We start from the raw sequence: 17,554 nt of genomic DNA on the forward strand, positions 1-17,554 counted from the left end.
GAGTTTGTGGGGTACTTACTTAGCCTGCAGGAATTCCCGAGTTCAGTCCCCAGCACTCCGTTAAACCAGGTGTGGTGGTGCACACCCGTAATAACAGCACCCCAGAGGTGGAGGCAGGAAGATCAGGAGTCTTCCAGGTCATCTTCAGTTACCTAGTGAGTTCGAGGCCAGCCTTGGACACATGAGCTCCTGTCTTTAAAAGAAGAAGTTATTTCTGGGGAGTGACCCTAAATATGGAAGAAAGACAGGGACTTCTGTCTTATGAAAATGGCTGTGTCTCTTCACACTGTCTCCAATACCACACAGACTGCAGGTGGTGAGCAGCCTGGTCTGGGGCATGGTAAATCATATAATAATAAAGACCAGGAGCTTCTGCTCGACTAATGCCTTGTCCAGAGTGACCTCCTGTCCTCTAGAATCACTACCCTGACTCTCTCATTCTTCTACCCACCGTAGTGTGGGGTGGAATCAAAGCACAGAACAGTGGAGTCAGAGAAAGACGCAGGTGAGGAATGGAGGGCAGCTGGTGAGATGGACAAGGTTTACTTAAATTCTTAAAACAGGGAGATGCACAAGTCCACCCAAGGGAAAAAAATGTTAAACACCTGAGTTCAATTTAAGGGCATGTACCCGTTCAAGGCTGTCAAGTGAGCTCAGGACAGGCAGCGTCTACCTCTCCAGCACGGATGTCAAGTCAGTCTTCTTCAGCCTCCTGCGACCTGGTTCCACATGGCTGGTCCAGTGGCTCCAGAACTGACGATGGCTCTGCTTGGTGTACCGCATCTCCTCTGCTCTGAACCCAATTCCTCTGGGAGGTCCCATTACTTTCCACGTACAGGATTAGCTCTCCTGCACCACCCCTGCCAGAAGCCCCTCATCAGCACAAGGGGATTCTTTTCCTGTCTGCAGCACTATCCTGTACAGGTCTCTGTCACAGCACAGCTGATCTGGAAGCATCTACACTTCAATAACTTGGGCCTCAGGAGCTTAGTAGCTGTTTGAAAGGACACATATAAATGGGAAAAAACCCAATGCTTTTAGACTCCCATCTGTAGATAAGCGCCATTATTAATGGTCTGTGAGCTCTTGCTGCGTTCGGCGTGATTTCTCGGACCTGGAAATTAGACTAAGCATTGCCACTCTTGTCTCCTGCCCACCTTGTTCTGTGTGTGGTGTTTGCTCAAGCTACAAGAACCCACAGCTGGCAGGCTGCCCTGGGTTTCTGTGGGTGCCAAGGGCCGTGGTCTTTCTCTCTGAAGTGTAAAACCCAGAGCTGGTGAGACAGCTCAGTGGATAAAAGAGTTTGCCATGTGTGCATGATGACCTGAATTCGCTCCTCTGATCCCACTGTGGAAGGAGTGAACTGATAACCGGAAGCTGTCCTTTCATTCCACGTGCGCTCTGTGGCTCATATGCTCACATTCATGTTCATGCATGCAAACACATAACAATAACACAGTAAAAATTTAAAATGTGATGTAAGCTAGCACTGGGCCCCTGTAGGCTTGCTTTGGTACACCTCTGGGCCCCTCCAGAACCATTCACTTCCATGTGTCTAGAATTCTCTAAAGGACTGGGTCTGGTGCAATTACCTGGACAGACAATCTGTGCCTCATAGGTCTTATAGGTGATTAGATGTGACCAACATTAATACGATAATCTTACTCCTAAATACATCTGCATCCCTGTTCTTCAAACCTATGATGTTTAGGGAAGGAAGGGTGAGCAGTGGTTTCAGGAGCCTCACGCCAAACTAGCTGTCAGGTCATCAGACTCCCAGAGCTCACACTACAGGGGAGATGTCACTGGCCTCTTGACCTCTGATGCGGAAGGAGCAGATACCCTGGTTCTGGACTCTGGGCTGTAGCCAGTGTGCGGCATGGGCCAAGGGCTCCCTCTAGTGGCAGCAGTAGTTCTTACCTTGATCAACTCTAAGGGGACAGCTATAAATAGTGGTGGTTTTTGTGGATTTTCGTGGAATAATGGCTAGCTACCCTTAGGCCTTTATGAAAATCTCTTCGTTGGTGATCTCCAAAGACTCAGGCATAGGATAGAAATGTAAAGTAATTTGATTCTTTTTGTACCACCTTTACCTATACACACACTCACTAGTACCTACCTTCCTTCCTTCCCAGCCCCCAGCCCACCACCACCCCTGTTCATGCTTTCCTGTAGAGAGCCGCGTGTAGCCGCACCCTAAAGATGGCTCTGGCTTCTACCCTCTGCCTTCCCGATGGCAAACACTCTTTATGGTAAACAGCTCCTTATTTGGCTGTGGCTGGATTCGTGTGTTGCTGGCATATGCGTGAACCTGTGGACAGTGCCCACGTGGCTGCTTGGGGTTGGCAGCCCAGCCCTACTTAGGTGCTGGGAGAGGCTTGCCCCAGAGAGAGAGACACAATGCAACTAATCAAAGGTCTGAATAAACTGTAATGAGAAGGATCCCGGTGTCGCGTCTTCCTTGCTGGTCGAGGCGGGCGCGACACTTTCCCATTCTTCTGCCAGCAGGGAGGTGTGAGGATGGCTGGGAGGTGTAAAGTTAAGGGGTCACATAGAGCACTTCCTGCATCCTTTCAGGATGATGTTTTCTTTGCTCTGTTTTTCCCTTTGCCACAGGAAGGGATGGAGGAGACTTCTGGGCCATCCTTGGGTGAGAGTTGCAGATCCACTCTGGAGCCAAGTGCAAGGGCCCTGTGTTGCCTGAGGCTCATGACAGACCCTTTGGGAACAAAACTATAGTTCAGAGCAAAAACTTTATAGAAATACAGAATGTGCTAGTGGCCACCTCCCCATAGACCTGTCATAGTAACAGCTGTTTCAACATGGGGCCAGGCCTTCAGGGCTCCTGAATCATATTATCACACAAAACTAATAAAATGTTTTTAGACACAGATTAAAAATTGCATAATAAAATAGATAAAAAGTAAATAATAAAACAGTACGAAGCCCACTTTTTCTGACTATAATCCAGGGCCCTTCTTATAGTATCTATGGGTGGGTTGACAAGGCTTGGGAGTCTGATCTTACCTCCTGGGGCAAAGACGGAAAAACAATCAAACGAAAAAGCCTATGGTTCTATTCATTTGGGCATGAAGGCATTTGCTGACGTGTGGAGATTGTGAACAGTGGGACGGCTAAGAGGCAGCTCTAACGAAGATACCAAACACTCTAGAGCAGTGGTTCTCAGCTTTCTTAATGCTGCCATCCTTTAATACAGTTCTTCATGTTGTGCTGACTCCAACCATAAAATTATCTTCCTTGCCACTTCATAGCTGTAATTTTGCTACTGTTATGAATCCTAATCCCCAAGGGGGTCTCAACCCACAGGTTGAAAACCACTGCTCTATGATGAATCGTGCTTCCTTAAGATCCACATGGAGCCCCTCCCCCTTCCAACAACTCAGACTGTGGCCACATTTGGAACTGGAGACTTTAGGTGATTATGATGAGATTAGGTTGTGGATATGTGACTGGAGTCCTTGCAGGATGAGATCAGGACACACAGCTAGACACACAGAAGGATGACACAGACACACAAGGGACACACAAAGAGAAGCCGCCTCCTAGTCGTGGAAGGAGACCTCAGAAGAAACCACCCACCCACACACCTTTATTCATCAGGCATCTAGCCTCCAACACTATAACTAAAGACATTTCTGTTGCTCACCCCAGCTATGGCTTTGTTATGGATCCTGGAAAATATTCACCCCATGGTTCAAGTTTTTCTGACAGGCTTAATGATGGTGATACAGAGTTCCAAATGGTACCAAGCAGAGAAGAACAGGGATTCCAATTCAGATGACTCTCACTGTGGAGTGAATTCTCACTGTATGTGAATGATGAGTATTAATTTTTACCACCCTGGTTGTTTTGAGCCAATGGCTTTTAAAAGGCTGTTAAAGAACCCAGACTTTATCACTGTAAAGAGGACCCACAGGGAACTAGGGAGGATTTCTGCCCTGCTGGGAGATTACTGCATGGTGGTAGGCCTTTGTGCCAACAGGGACAGTGGCCCTACAGCTTACTTTCAGGGGAATTCTTTATTCCAGGGGCTTTGGATGCAACACATCTTGGTCACTATGCTCATGACTGAATTCATACAGCCCTCTTCCTTCTGAGGCAGAATAAGAAAGGACTGACTTCCCAACCGAGTCTGTCTTTGAGAAGAAGCAGGCTTTTTCAGGATCCTCCTGCTCACCCAGCTTTTTCCCTATAAGAGACCATCAGCAAACTACAACCCTCCTTCACAGCCTGGGAGAGAAAACACTTGTAAGAGAAACAAGGGCTTTGGTCCTTGCCAGAAAATCAGCAATGATTAAACACAAGAAACAGAGGTCAAGTCAGTGTTGATGCCTCACAGCCTTGTTCACAGTGGTCACGTGACATTGCTGCTTTTTGCTTACTGGCCCAACAGGAGTGTTTAGCAGCCAGACCTCATGAAACAGACTCAGGACATCTGAGTGCTCCAAGTCAAGGAGGGCTGTAGGACTGTGAACTTCCATAGACTAGATCCTATACCAACTTAGAGGCATCTTAAGGAGATGCGGAATGAGTGACCCAGTTTCCTCCTACCACACCCTTTGCAGAATCCTTCACATGCACATGGAAGCCACATGTCCATGTCAGGCATCTTCCCCCATTGTTCTCCATCTTGTTTTTGACAGTTTTTACAGAACCCAAAATACACTAGTTTAGCTAGATGGGCTGGCTAGGAAGCTCTGGGAATCCTCCTGTCTCTGCCTCTCAGCATGTGCCATCATACCCAGCTTTCTGAAAAGCTGGATTTGGAGGAGTCAAGCTTATGCTGGTACAGCAAGCATTTTATCTACTGGGTCATCTTTCTAACCTCCAAAAGACAGCATTGGTGCCTTCTGTGTAAGGCATGGCCAATATGTCTCTGAACAAATTAAACAGGTTCTCTTTAGTGCCTGGCTCTGCTGCATTGAAATAGACACACACACACACACACACACACACACACACACACACACACACACACTATATACATATAAGAGCTAATAGAAATGAATGTATAAGATGCTCTGCACAGGGCCTGGTGAAGAGCACAGTATTTGCTGCTTGTTAATGGTAGTCATTGTTAAGGTGTTGGGACTGTTGCTAAGTAAGAGCCTAGATAAGTTTAGCACAGTGAATCTCCACAGGACAAAGAGGACAACAATGGAGCAGCAGAGGGCCGAGAGGAGTCAGGGTCACCGCTTTGGCCAATTCTTAGACATGCTTGAGGGAACTAGGCTCTTGCAATCTAAGTCTGATCCTTCTGTGGTGGGTATTTTCCTCACTATTTTGACATAAGGAAAGGAAGGTATATTTTGGCTCACAGTTTAAGGGTATCGATCACTGTCATGGGGAAGGTGTGGTATCAGGGACGTGAGGCATCTGGTCACATTGTAATCACAGTCAGGAAGCAGTGAGAGATGGACCCTCATCCTCAGCTCACTTTCTCCTTCATATTCAGTCCAGGCCCCAGCCAATGGAATGGTGCCGCCCACATGTAGGGTAGCTCTTCCCACCTCACCCCAACCTAGAAACTCCTTCATAGACATGCCCAGAAGTTTGTCTCCTAGGTAAGTCTAGATCTTCCCAAGTTGACAATATTGTCACACTCTGCTCAGGAGATGCTAACATAAACATGTGTCAATGGTTATAGGCTGCCTCCCATAACATTGTACTCATGGTGAGTATCCCAAGACTGCTCAGGGATTCCTGCTCTAATATGGTTCTTAAAGTTGCAATCAAGCTACCCCCAGGACTCTAAATCCAGCCTCAAGTGTTTACTTTCTTTGCCAATGCATTGACTCAAACTTCAAAGCAAGTTGAACAGCCCCCATTGTGAAGGGAATCTCAGAATCCCCAAGTTTGTCCCTGACTAAATTACTACTGAATTTTTTGTAATGCTTTTGGGGTCAGATTTTACCATCTGTGAAATGCACATATACTAAATCCCCACTTTGTCTCTTAGGCGTCTTTTATCCTTACAGATTTTACTGTCTGTATTAGTCAGGATTCTCTAGAGTAACAAATTATAAAACGAATCTCTCTACATATATAGAAAGGGGATTTACGAGAGCTACTAATTCAAAAACCACACAAAAACTTGCATGTAGGGAAGACCAGAGAATGGATCTACGTGGACAGGGGACAGGAGAGAGAAGGTGTCCATTTAATATTATCATTCGTCCTGATCCACACTGCACTTAGCAGTTTACAAATGTGTTTAACCATCCTGGTTACAAATACAAATAAGGATCAACTGGGAATTTTGAAAGCATCCAGTTCTTTAGGCCTCCCCACAAAGATTCTGATTCAGTGGGTATGGAGCAACAGCTGAGAATCAGCTTTTTGTTTTTTTTGCTTTGTTTTGTTTTGTTTTGTGGTGTGCAGGATTGAACCCAGGGCATCTTGCATGCTGGGAAAGTGTGATGGCTATTTTTGATTGTCAACTTGACTACATCTGGAATGAACTAAAACCCCAAAATGGAGGGCACATCTGTGAGGTGTGTAAGTTTTGCTTAATTTGAAGTAGGAAGATCTACTTCTGATCTATGAAGTAGGAAAACACTCTTTTAATCCAGATCTTGCAGTGGGAAGACCCACCTCTAATGTGGGCCACGCCCTCTGCTGGAAGCCTATATAAGGACATGGAAAAAGGAAGTTTTTACTCTTTGCCTATTTGCTCTTGCCTTGCTAGCAAGTTCTTCACTGACATTAGAGTCTACTTTAGGATTCTAGCATCTACTGAACACCAACTGAGACCTCCAGCCTACTGGATGTTTGGACTTCTCGTTGACAGCCAGCCATTGTTGACTTAGCTAGACAGCAGCCTATAAGTCAGTCTAGCAAATCCCCTTTCTATATGTGCAGAGAGATTCATTTTATAATTTGTTCCCCTAGAGAATCCTGACTAATACAGAAAGTAACAGCCACCCAGGGAATCCCCCAGCCCTCTTTTCATATTTTTCCTTTTAAAACAGGCTTTGAGTAAGTTGCCCATGTTGGACTTGAACTCATCTGTGGTCCTAGCAGGCCTTTATCTTCTGATTCTATTGCTGGAATTGCTGATCTTTACCCACTGCATCCCGCAGCAGAATGCTTGTCAAAGACCGTGAGTGATTCTAGTGTGTGGCTGACACTAAGAGCTTCTGTCAAAGGAGGTGAGCAAAACAGCTCCATATCCGGTGGGTCTGAGCTGTGACCAGGAGCTGAGCTCAGCTTTGCATTCTGCAAGTACTTGGCAGCTGACGCCAGAGGGTTTCAGCCCATCACCGAGGGTTAGGGAAAAGGAGCTCCCGGAAAGATGCCAAGAATCTCTGACCTCTAGGTTGTAGTTTCAACACCTCCTGGAAACACTGGTCGGGTAGCTTGTATCTCCCACTCTGTTTCCCTGGCCACCGAATGCACAGGCTGGATTAGACACAGTAGGAGTTAATCTGTGATGCTGAGTTTTCCTGACTGGGGTACGAGAACCTGCAGTTACACTCATCTTCCCTGCACACTACATTTTGGACGCTGCTCTAGGAGCCTGAGCCCTAAGACCCAGCTCTGTCTCTCCGCTGCCATGCCAATGGATGCCAGCCTGGAATGGGTGTACCTGGAGCCCCATGCTGGGTAACACCTTCTCCTTAGGTGATGTACTGAAAGGCCACCCACTTCATTGGCAGCATCAACATCCAAGTGTTCCCTGGCTTCCTGGTGAGCACATGGCCTGGTCCTCACTGGTATCTGCACAGGAAGTGGTGGAATGCGGAAGTTTACCCAATGTGAGTCCTCAGGCATCTTCCCATGAACCTGCGGAGCCCAGCCAGCACTTGCTCTTTGCCCTCCTCCCTCATCAGTCTCTAGCTGTCTCCTGGATCTTGTTTCCCTGAGCAGAGCTTAAGGAAGTTCGTCAAACAACAAAGTCAGTCGATTGTTTACATCCTGTGTTGCAGGCTCTGTAGTAGGAACACCACACTTGGTCTCTCCAGGCTTCCAGCCCGCCCCAGCCCACCCAAATCTCTACCAGGAGGAGATTTAACAAAGCCTGGCACAAATTGTCCCATCCAGTCTGTAAACTTTCAAAGAAAGTACTACATCTGCCTTATGCTTAAGACAAATAGGCACCAATGCATGCCATGCTCAGTACTGTGAGGGAGAGGAGGCCTAGCTGGCCAGAGGCAGGGCGAGGGTGCTTTAATCTCGTGACACAAGAGAGAACAAGTGGAAGTGGGGGTGTGGCTGGAGGAGAGTAGGATTCACTAGAATCCTGTCCTGTGTGTAGGCAGGGACTCCTAGACCTGACAGAGTACCTGACCTGTGAGTCCTGGGTCCCTCTCTCTCTTGCCCCATCCTTCTGAAGTGGGAGCTGCTGTTCCATTGCCTCAGCACAAGGGGGAAAGCACTGCTAGACCAGAAGAGGGTGGGGTTCAAGCCCAGCACTTCTACCCATCCTGACTGCGGGCTGCCAAACCCAAGCCCCTGTATTCCGGGCCTTGACACAGACTCCAGGGATCCCTGATCGTGCTTTCAGAAAACTGTCCTCTGTGGAATTGTGCTCACTCTCATGCTCCACGCTGTCAGCACACAAAGAGACAGTGTGAGGCAATGAGAGAGGGTCTGTGCTGGCAGAAGCAACTTCAGGCACTCATTGGTTCAATCAGGTGTCCTGCGCATGGCACCATGCCAGTCTACAACTTACAGATGGGTGGTTCCGAGGAAGCCAGATGTTATCCTGCCCTTCTTACTGCAGTGTGTGTGTGTGTGTGTGTGTGTGTGTGTGTGTGTGTGTGTGTGTGTGTGTGTGTGTGTGTGTGTGTGTGTGTATGTGTGTGTGTGCATGTGTGTGTGTGCATGCGTGTGTGCATGCGTGTGTGCAGACACACGTGTATGTGGAGGTCAGAGGACGATTTTGGGGAATTGGGTCTTTCCTTCCAGCATATAGGTCCCTAGGCTCTCTCTCAAGTCTGGTTGGGTCTGTAAGCAGGTGCTGTCACCCACTGAGGCCCCTCACAACCCCTGACTGCTCTTAGTAATGCCCTACTGCCCTCTTCCCTGTCTTCTGCAAGCATGTCTCAAAGTTGATGCTCTGTGCTCTCCACACGCTCTCTCCATCAGTACCATCTTCAGGGCATTGAGGGTGGTAGAGCAGGACCCATCTATTTGTAGATTTACACTTTGAACAATAAACCATGGCCAAAGGCAGGTGACATTAACCACAGTTAAAACAGAGAATAGTGCCAGATGCCCCTCTCAAGAGTAAACTCATTTTCTTTTTGGTGAAGTAAAAAAAAAAAATCATCTTGACTATTAGCTATATAAATCCACACTCCTGAGGTCACCCCACAGTTGAAAATCTTTGCTCTTAGGTTTGGGCCACTGGAGAGTAACCCAGCATAAGCTCTGCTCACACAGCCATGTGCTGTGAAAGAGATTTACCTGCTTCAGTCAAGAGGTGTCTTTTCCTAATTATTTTTCTTTGTTGTTGTTGTTGTTGTTGTTGTTGTTATTACACTTATCTATCTACCTATCTACCTATTTATTTATTTAATGTGTATGAGTGTTCTGCTCGCATGTATGTATTGCACTGTGTGCATTCCTGGTGCCCTCAGAGGCTAGAAGAGGGTGTCAGATCCCCGGGAACTGGAATTACAGATGGTTATGAGCCACTATGTGGGTGCTGGGTCCACTGGAAGAGCAGCCAGTGCTCTTAGCCACTGAGTTAACTCTCTAGCCACTCTTTACTAATTCTTAAAAAAAGTTTGACAGATTATCAATATCCTTTCTCAATTTTTGTTTTCTTTTTTTATTTGAACATAATTTTCTTGCCAATTTTGTTTTCATAAATACACCTCATTGTTTTGATTCTGTTTCCAACAGTCCAGCCTCCCCAGAGTCCTCATTGGGTGAGTACTTGAGAGCTACGTATTATGTTCTGCACATGTCTCAGAGCTGACCAGAGTCACCTGACCAGGCAAGTTAGCCACATAGAAAACAAAGACCTGAGGCCTTGGCCTAGCTCTGGCTTGGGGTCCTTAAATGTCTCCTTGGAACATTTGGAAGATTCCAGTTCACTCTTCCCACAGTGGAGCAGCAGTCCCTTGAGTACAGTACGCGGCCACAAGTGTCCTGGTATATTGCTGCTCGCCCCCATCTTCTGTTTAGTTGCTGAGGACTGTATGTAGCACTTCCCCTCAGGTAGCCTGTCCATCTTAGGAGGTGATCCCGTTTTTCCAGTCATCCGGAACACAGAGAAATGGGGTGGAGCTGACTGTCCCCCACATGCCTCAGAGCCTCAAGCTTCGGTCTTTGTCTCGGGCTTCTTCATTGACTTCACAAACTCCTTGACTTCCTCTTCCAAGACCTTGTTCCTCCTCTCGACATCCTCCCTGGAGCGCTCCACATTCCGAAGGCTGATTTCCAGGGCCGCGAACTTCTTTCTCTCCCCCTCCAGCTCTTCATTGAGCCTTACCACCTTAGCCCAGACGTCGTAATTTTCCTTCTCCAGGCTACAAGGAAGAAAACCAAAGGAATGCCTGAGTATTCATTCTAAACCCTTCCTTCACAGCCCTTCGCCCACGTTCACAACCTCTTGCTCATTTGCCTTCGGAGACACAAGATACCAACTGGTGAAAGGCCAATCCGGCCATTGTATGTATGTGTGTATGTCCTGCCTTCCAGGAGAAGACTTCACAGAAAACCTGACTTTCCAAGGCACTTCAGGGTCTCACTTAACACCCTGGTGACGTCTTCCCCGAGCAGCCTGCCTGTGCTCATCTGCAGACATAAGTTACCATCTGAGCTGAGGTGTCTCAGAGACTGCTGTACTCAGAAGGAGCAGACATCTCTATGGTTGCCAGTCCCTTCTGCTCTTCAGTGGTGTTTGGGCTAGGACACAATGACAGCCTTTTCTAGGACTGGTTTGCTCCCTGATAAAATATCACAGAAGTCTTATAATTCTACAAATGGTTGATTTCAGGTTATCAGACAGAGGACATATGTTTTTCTTGAGGGCCATCCCTCTGTATGGAACAATGGATGGAGACTCATGATAGTCTTTCTTTCTGCTACCTAAATCTTAGTAGAAGAAGTATCTGTAAATGTGAAAGCCTGTTATTCTCATTATGACAAGTGTTCTTGTGGGTCAAGTTGGACTAAAGTTAACTCTTTGAGAAAGAATTTGCCAAGGGAGAAGAATAAGGAGAGAACCACAACAATGACCAGCATGTCATGACAGCCCTAAGTGGGTAGTAGTGGCACACATGACCAGCATGTCATGACAGCCCTAAGTGGGTAGTAGTGGCACACACACTTTGGCAGTAACCAGCAGCTAACAAGGCTTAAGACCCATTCAACAAGAAGGAAACCGTGCCAGGTACAGAAACAAAGTTAACTACTCAGGACTAGTGAAGTTGTGGATCCTGGAGGAAACCTACAACCACCACTCTACTAAACCAGCATAACTCCCTAACCACAATCTAATTTGTCCTTATACCTACAGGCAAGCATAGTCTTCACCACTCATCAAGAAAATTTCTTGCTGGGCGGTGGTGGCACACGCCTTTAATCCCAGCACTCAGTAGGCAGAGGCAGAGGCAGGCGGATCTCTGTGAGTTCAAGGCCAGCCTGGTCTACAAAGTGAGTTCCAGGAAAGGCACAAAGCTACACAGAGAAACCCTGTCTTGAAAAACCAAAAAATAAAAATAAAAAATAAAAATAAAAAAAGGAAACTTCTCTCTTTGCGACAAAGACCAATACAGAAACCCACAACCAATCAAAATGCAGAGCTGTGGATTCTGCTCCCAGTGTATACATCTACAAAACACTGCCACACCTAAGGGTCAGCGAACACTGGGGAAGAGGGGATGAACTCATTGTAAGAGCCAGAGGATCAGGGAGTTTGCTGAGAGATTGTATCTCCAACCACTCAGAAACTCAATCCAGAAAGCCTCACCAACATGACTGCCCAAACATAGGCAAGCCAAAGGGAATGGGGGAGAGCCCACAGGCTTCAACCCTGCACAAAGAAGAACAGGCAACCAAAAAGGCTGAGAGCAGAGAAATGGTCTTCTCCAGGGAAGAGAATACTAACTGTTACCCCATACCAACCAGATGGCCAGCCCTGAACACATACATTAATATAAAGCATCAAGAAAGTTTCCCCCAACTCAGATAAGCAGATTCACCCTGAACACGGGTTTCATTTTTCAAGTTTCCACAGATCTGTTCAGCAGGGTAGGACTTTCCCATCTAATCTCTCTTCGTTTGTCCTTTCCTTTACTAAGTTTGGTTGCTACAGAGTTCTGTCCCCTGAAATACATTATGCCGTGACATTTTAGAAGGTGGAAACAATAAATACTTCCTTCTAAACACAGAAGCCAAGTGCACTCAGTGGCCCTCTGCACAGGACTTACTTTTTAATCTGTTCCTCATACACGTGCTTCTGGGTTTCAATTTCCTTTTGTAGGTGCTGGACCATCCTCTGCAAAGAGTCAAGGTCATCCTCTCCAGAGTTCTTGCTTCCAGACCCCATTTCAGAGTCTGTGCTGACAAGAGCATCTCTCTTGGAGTCACTGGCAGGAGGAGAGAGTGCACCTGCTGGGTTCCCTGGGGACCCTGGTGGGGCAGGGACATTATCATAGGTAGAAGTCCGCTGGTCATTGGAAAGGTGGCGCAGGTCTTGAGACATAGTTCTCCTGTGCCCTTCCCCTGTCTTTGCCTCTGTAGATGGAGACCAGAACTCATTTTTAAAGATTTCCAGTTTGCTGCTAGTGGTGCCTTGGAATGCTGATGTCAGGAAACACTTGCGGTTGGGGAGCGTTTGAGTCCTTTTGCGGGATTGCACCTTCCAGTCTCCTGGGTTTTCCCTGCGTGCTTTCTCATTGTCCTCCTGATGCTGCTCCCCTGGCTGTGGTCCAGTGGGGCTGGTGGCATCAGGACTACCTGCCTGGAAAAAATAGCCATGAATATTATATAAGATTTTTTTTTTCCATCATGTGTGCCATGCCCTCAAGATAAGGGTTAGAAACCTAGGAGGAAGTTTTTCCTAGTCACACACCCGTGACACCCTTAGTGGATCACCTTGTTGATAATTTACCAAGATATGACAGTTAAGAGTCTTGTTTGAACTCTAGAGAGGAAGGAAGCATGAACTAAAATCACTTGCTCGATTCGTGTGAAATCCTAAGCGAGGATCCTTTCATGACCTTAGGAGGTTTTGTGACCCAAAGCCCAAGACGCAAAAGTGAAGTTCAATAAGCTCCACCGAGTCCATTTCCACGACCTCCAGAACGAAGAAGAGCAAAGCAAGCATACCGCCATCCACCAGGTGAAAGGCCAAACAGCATGCTGGCAACAGCTTTATGAAGCATGTCCCAGACAGTGAAGGGCTCCTGCTGGCGACTCCCTGGGGTGCTGAGCTTACATACACTGAAAAGGAAAACATCAGTGCCCAAGAAGAAATGGGCAAAGAATTTCAAGAACAGGTAGTTTATGCTGGAGGGATGCCTCAGTGGTTAGGGGCACTTCTCTGACGGAGGAGCCAGGTTCAGTTTCTAGCACCCACACAGCAGCTCACAACCAACTCTAACTCCAGTTCCCAGGGATCTGATGCCCCCTTCTGGTCTCTGCAGGCTCCTGCATGCATGTGGTGCCCATATACTCAAGCAGGCTCACATACATACATATAAAATAAATAAATACTTAATGAACAGAAAACCAAATAGTTCACAGAGGAGAAAATGAACTGACTCAGACACTTTTAAAAAGATAATTAGCCACTTTTCATAATCAGTGGGAGAGGCTCAAGTTAAAGTTACTAAATTATCAGTTCTTTCATGGGGTGGGGACACCCCTAATCCTGACAGCATGCTCCGGGAACCAGAGGCCTTTTCATGCGCTGCTGTGAAAGGATAAGATGCTAATAACATTTATGAAAATCACATATTTAAATCTATTTATCTTCTCACCCACTCGTCCCATTTTTGAGAATTTCATCCCAGAACTGTATCTGCCTAAATACAAATTGAGGTGAGGGCAGGATGATTCACAGCAGCCCTGTTTGTGATGCAAAACTGACCAGTTCATCCCAGGTCTGGAGAGCGGATCACAGATAGTCAATGAATGGAACACCATACATATAATTGCCAAAAATGAGGTCATGTGGGTAGGTATTTATGCCCTGTTGTGCGCTATAGTCTCTGGGATAATATTGATAAGTTTTAAAATGTGAGAAACAAAATAGAGAAAAATAAAGTTTTTGTATAAAGGGAGAGATAAGAAAGAAGTTTCTATTTACATCTTCTTATATTTGCATAAAGGAACAGTTGAAGGGCGAGGAAAAGCTAATCCAGCAGGAAAGGGAGGGTGTGAGAGGGAAGTGTGGTGGTCAACACTGTCAACTTGCCAGAGTCTAGATATCACTACAGAGACGATCTTCTGATCATACCTGTGAGGGAATTGGCAGAAGTGGGAGGACCCACCTTAACTGTGGGCAGAACCACCACAGGGGCTGGTGCCCTGGACTGAAGAAAAAGAATAGGAGCTGGCACCCGAGTTCACCTCCCTGCTCCCTGACTGTGGATACAATGTGACCAGCTGCCCCTAGCCCTGGCTGCCATGGCTGCTCTGCCTTTGTGGACTGTCCCCTTGTCTACAAGCCAGAATTAACCTCTGCTTTCCTAAGTAGCTTCCGCCAGGCAGGCTCTCACAGCACTAATGTCAGAACTGACACAGGCACGGAGCAGAACTTCTTATGGTGTGTGTGTGTGTGTGTGTGTGTGTGTGTGTGTGTGTGTATGTTTAACCATATGGTTGTATATAAAATCAAATTGAAAAGAAAAAGAGAAAAAAGTGAGTCCCACATAAGATGGGAAAGTCAGGGGCTGAGGTACTTTCCAGCAAATGCCCTGCTTTGGTAGGAGCTCGTGGTCTTGCTGGACTAGGACCTCAGACATGCATCCTGCTCTAGAGCATGCTAGTGTTACTGCCTGGACCAACCTCCTGCCTCAGATCCTCAACCAAAAGAAGCGTGTGTGATGAACTGCCCCCAGTGTTGTGTGGACTCCGGAGCTGGCAAAAAACCCAACCCAACCCAACCCAAACAAACAAAAAACTCCAGCCACAACCACCTATTGCTTTTTTCCCTCTCATGTTTAACAGCACCGTAGGTAGCTTTCTCAGTCAACTAGAAATTTTCTTTTTTAAATTGGCCACATATTAAAAAACCAAAAAAAAAAAAAAACCCAAAAAACAAAAAAAACCAAGCTGCTATAAAAAGTCTCTCTATCCTTTTAAAAACTGTCTGTTCCTATAAATACACAAAAATATTTGACCTTTGTCAGCTTTCACCCTCTAATAGTCTATATCTTGGAGACTCCAGAATCTGGCAACACAGAGAACGTGAGCTCTGAGCCTTCTGTCCAAGCGAGGGGCTGATGCTGCCGAGGCAGCTTATCAGGAACAGGGATAACTACACGAACACATCCCCTGCTCTGAGGAAAGAATCACGTTCAGAATCATCGGGACACCCGGTCCCCTGGACGTTCCCCAGAATCTTCAACAGTTCTCACACATGAGATGCTGCATTTATCTGTTTCTGCTGAACTTCTCTGGGATTTTGTCTTGGTGAAGATGTCGGGAAAGGGCCCAAGACCAAGTCTGTGGGCAGTTCTCACACATGTCAGTCACTAGATCACCGGGTTTTCCCGGTGTGTTCTGATGGGTCTGTGCCAGCTCTACCATGGCCCCAGCATCACCCACCACTCCTCAAACTGCTGCCTTAAAATGACCAGACTAAAGGAAGAGTCAGGGGGCGGGGGTGGGCAGCAGGCATCCCGGCAGGCATCTTACTGTGTTATTGAAGCTGTCTGTCCTGGAGAGCGGTGGGTCTTCTGTGGCATCCCATCCCACAGAGCTCCGGGGCACTGGAGCCTTCTTGGCATCGTTCTTCTGGACAGGGGGTGACAGTGGTGCGTCCTTAGACCTGGGAAAGAGGACTTCGTGGTCTCTGATCATCATGGTCATCACTCTTTGGATCTGAGGAGTCCCTGAAGGAAATAAGAGATTTGTAGTGCTGGTCCATGGAGCAAGAGTCTGGAAACACTCAAGGGTTGCCCACCCTCCAAGAGGATGTTTCCATGTTGGCTCCAAAACCACAGGCTCATTTGCTCTTCATGGGGCCCTTCTTAATTATTTGGAGACGAATATTTCTGGTGAGAGGATGTACTAAAATAGAGATATATGGGGGAGGTGAATTGGAGCCGTTGAGGACAGTTTCTACCTATACTGCCCTGAATCAGGTTTTATCAGGCAGTAGGGAATAATAACAGTCAAGAAAACAGACATCTTTCTCCCTGCTGTGGTCTTCCATGTGATGTCTGTCTTCTCATTGCACCCCAAGCAAATGAGTGTCAGAAACACTTCCTTGTCACATGCATGGCAGACCTGAGTCCTGGGCCAGGACTTTTGCTTATCAAACACAACCTCATAAAGCTTTTCAGCTTAGCTCTACAGCAGCCTCTTTGTGAATCAGCTTGTGAAACAAAACCCTGCTTGTCTTCTTGGCTAAAGGTGTTGTAAAGTCATACAAAAGACTGGGAAACACTAGTCAATTGGTTTGAGGTCAGACTACTGTGCTCTATGACCACTGGGCAGGGGACATAATTCCTGCATTGCTCAGGAGGCTGTTAATACCAGTCAGAAGAGATGGCAAGTGGACAAGCTCAGTCAGCTGCAAAGCAGGACATGGACACTAGGGGCAGTGTTCTCGCTGTCACATCCGGGGCTCCTCTCTATTGTAGGATCAACTTATGTACCTTTCATGATCACAGCTGGGTCTTCAACCTTTGACCTGATGAGGTTCACTCCAATCACAGTGGCCAGGTTGTCCACACTCATCTTGTTGACGGCACAGTTCAGCTGGATTTCATGCAGAAATCTGGGGACAGCCAGGAAACCCCACCACAGATAATGGGAAGTGGCCAGGAGAGAGAGTACTCCCTGGGCCCAACAGTACACTTGTTGAATTCTAGCTCTTTCCCCTGTTTCAGGATGGAGGTGAACTGGCTGTGCCTGCAAGAGTTTAACTTGAATCTGGAAGTTCACAGACCAAGGAGGGATGCGGAGCCATGGACTGTTCAGTTGTCGGGGGAGGGGCGGGCTGGAGGTGGAGTCTCATAGCAGGGCTTGTTTGGGAATAAGAGGTAACTAGAAGGACACAGAGGGGTGTCCAGCAGCTTCAGTGTTTTGCCTTTACCATTTGCTTCTCAGTACCCACCCCATCCATGTCTCCAGAGAGGAAAAAATGTATCAGTGAGGAGGACTTAGAGATGGCAGGAGGATACATGGTGCCTCCTCTCTCTCATCCTCTGATTGGAGAATGGAGCATCTCTCACTCTTGGCAGATGCTCAGCATCTAATAAGGAAGTCCCACTGGACTGCCAACCATTAGAAGCCCAAAACCCTCAGATGTATTGGAAAAACAAAAATGACTGAACAGATCAGTAAAGAAATTCTGGATATCTTCAAAAACAAACAAAAAACCATTTAAAAGTAGGTATCC

The 17,554-nt window shown here is 46.9% G+C and overlaps 1 protein-coding gene across 3 annotated transcripts in view; it reads right to left on the reverse strand.

Moving 5' to 3' along the window:
- Window positions 1–9,800: 9,800 nt before the first annotated feature.
- Window positions 9,801–17,554, reverse strand: part of Arhgap25 (Rho GTPase activating protein 25) — a 77,398-nt gene continuing 69,644 nt past the window's right edge. For all 3 annotated transcript variants that reach the window (XM_036181504.1, XM_036181503.1, XM_036181502.1), the window contains exons 8-11: window positions 16,809–16,930; window positions 15,844–16,040; window positions 12,408–12,940; window positions 9,801–10,502 (exon numbers count right to left, since the gene is read on the reverse strand). In XM_036181504.1, the coding sequence (XP_036037397.1) occupies window positions 10,289–10,502; window positions 12,408–12,940; window positions 15,844–16,040; window positions 16,809–16,930 (1,066 nt within the window). In that variant the 3' untranslated portion in view covers window positions 9,801–10,288. The remainder of the gene's footprint in view (window positions 10,503–12,407; window positions 12,941–15,843; window positions 16,041–16,808; window positions 16,931–17,554) is intronic.

This window comes from Onychomys torridus, chromosome 3, assembly GCF_903995425.1.
Source record: "Onychomys torridus chromosome 3, mOncTor1.1, whole genome shotgun sequence".
Taxonomy (NCBI): Eukaryota; Metazoa; Chordata; class Mammalia; order Rodentia; family Cricetidae; genus Onychomys; species Onychomys torridus.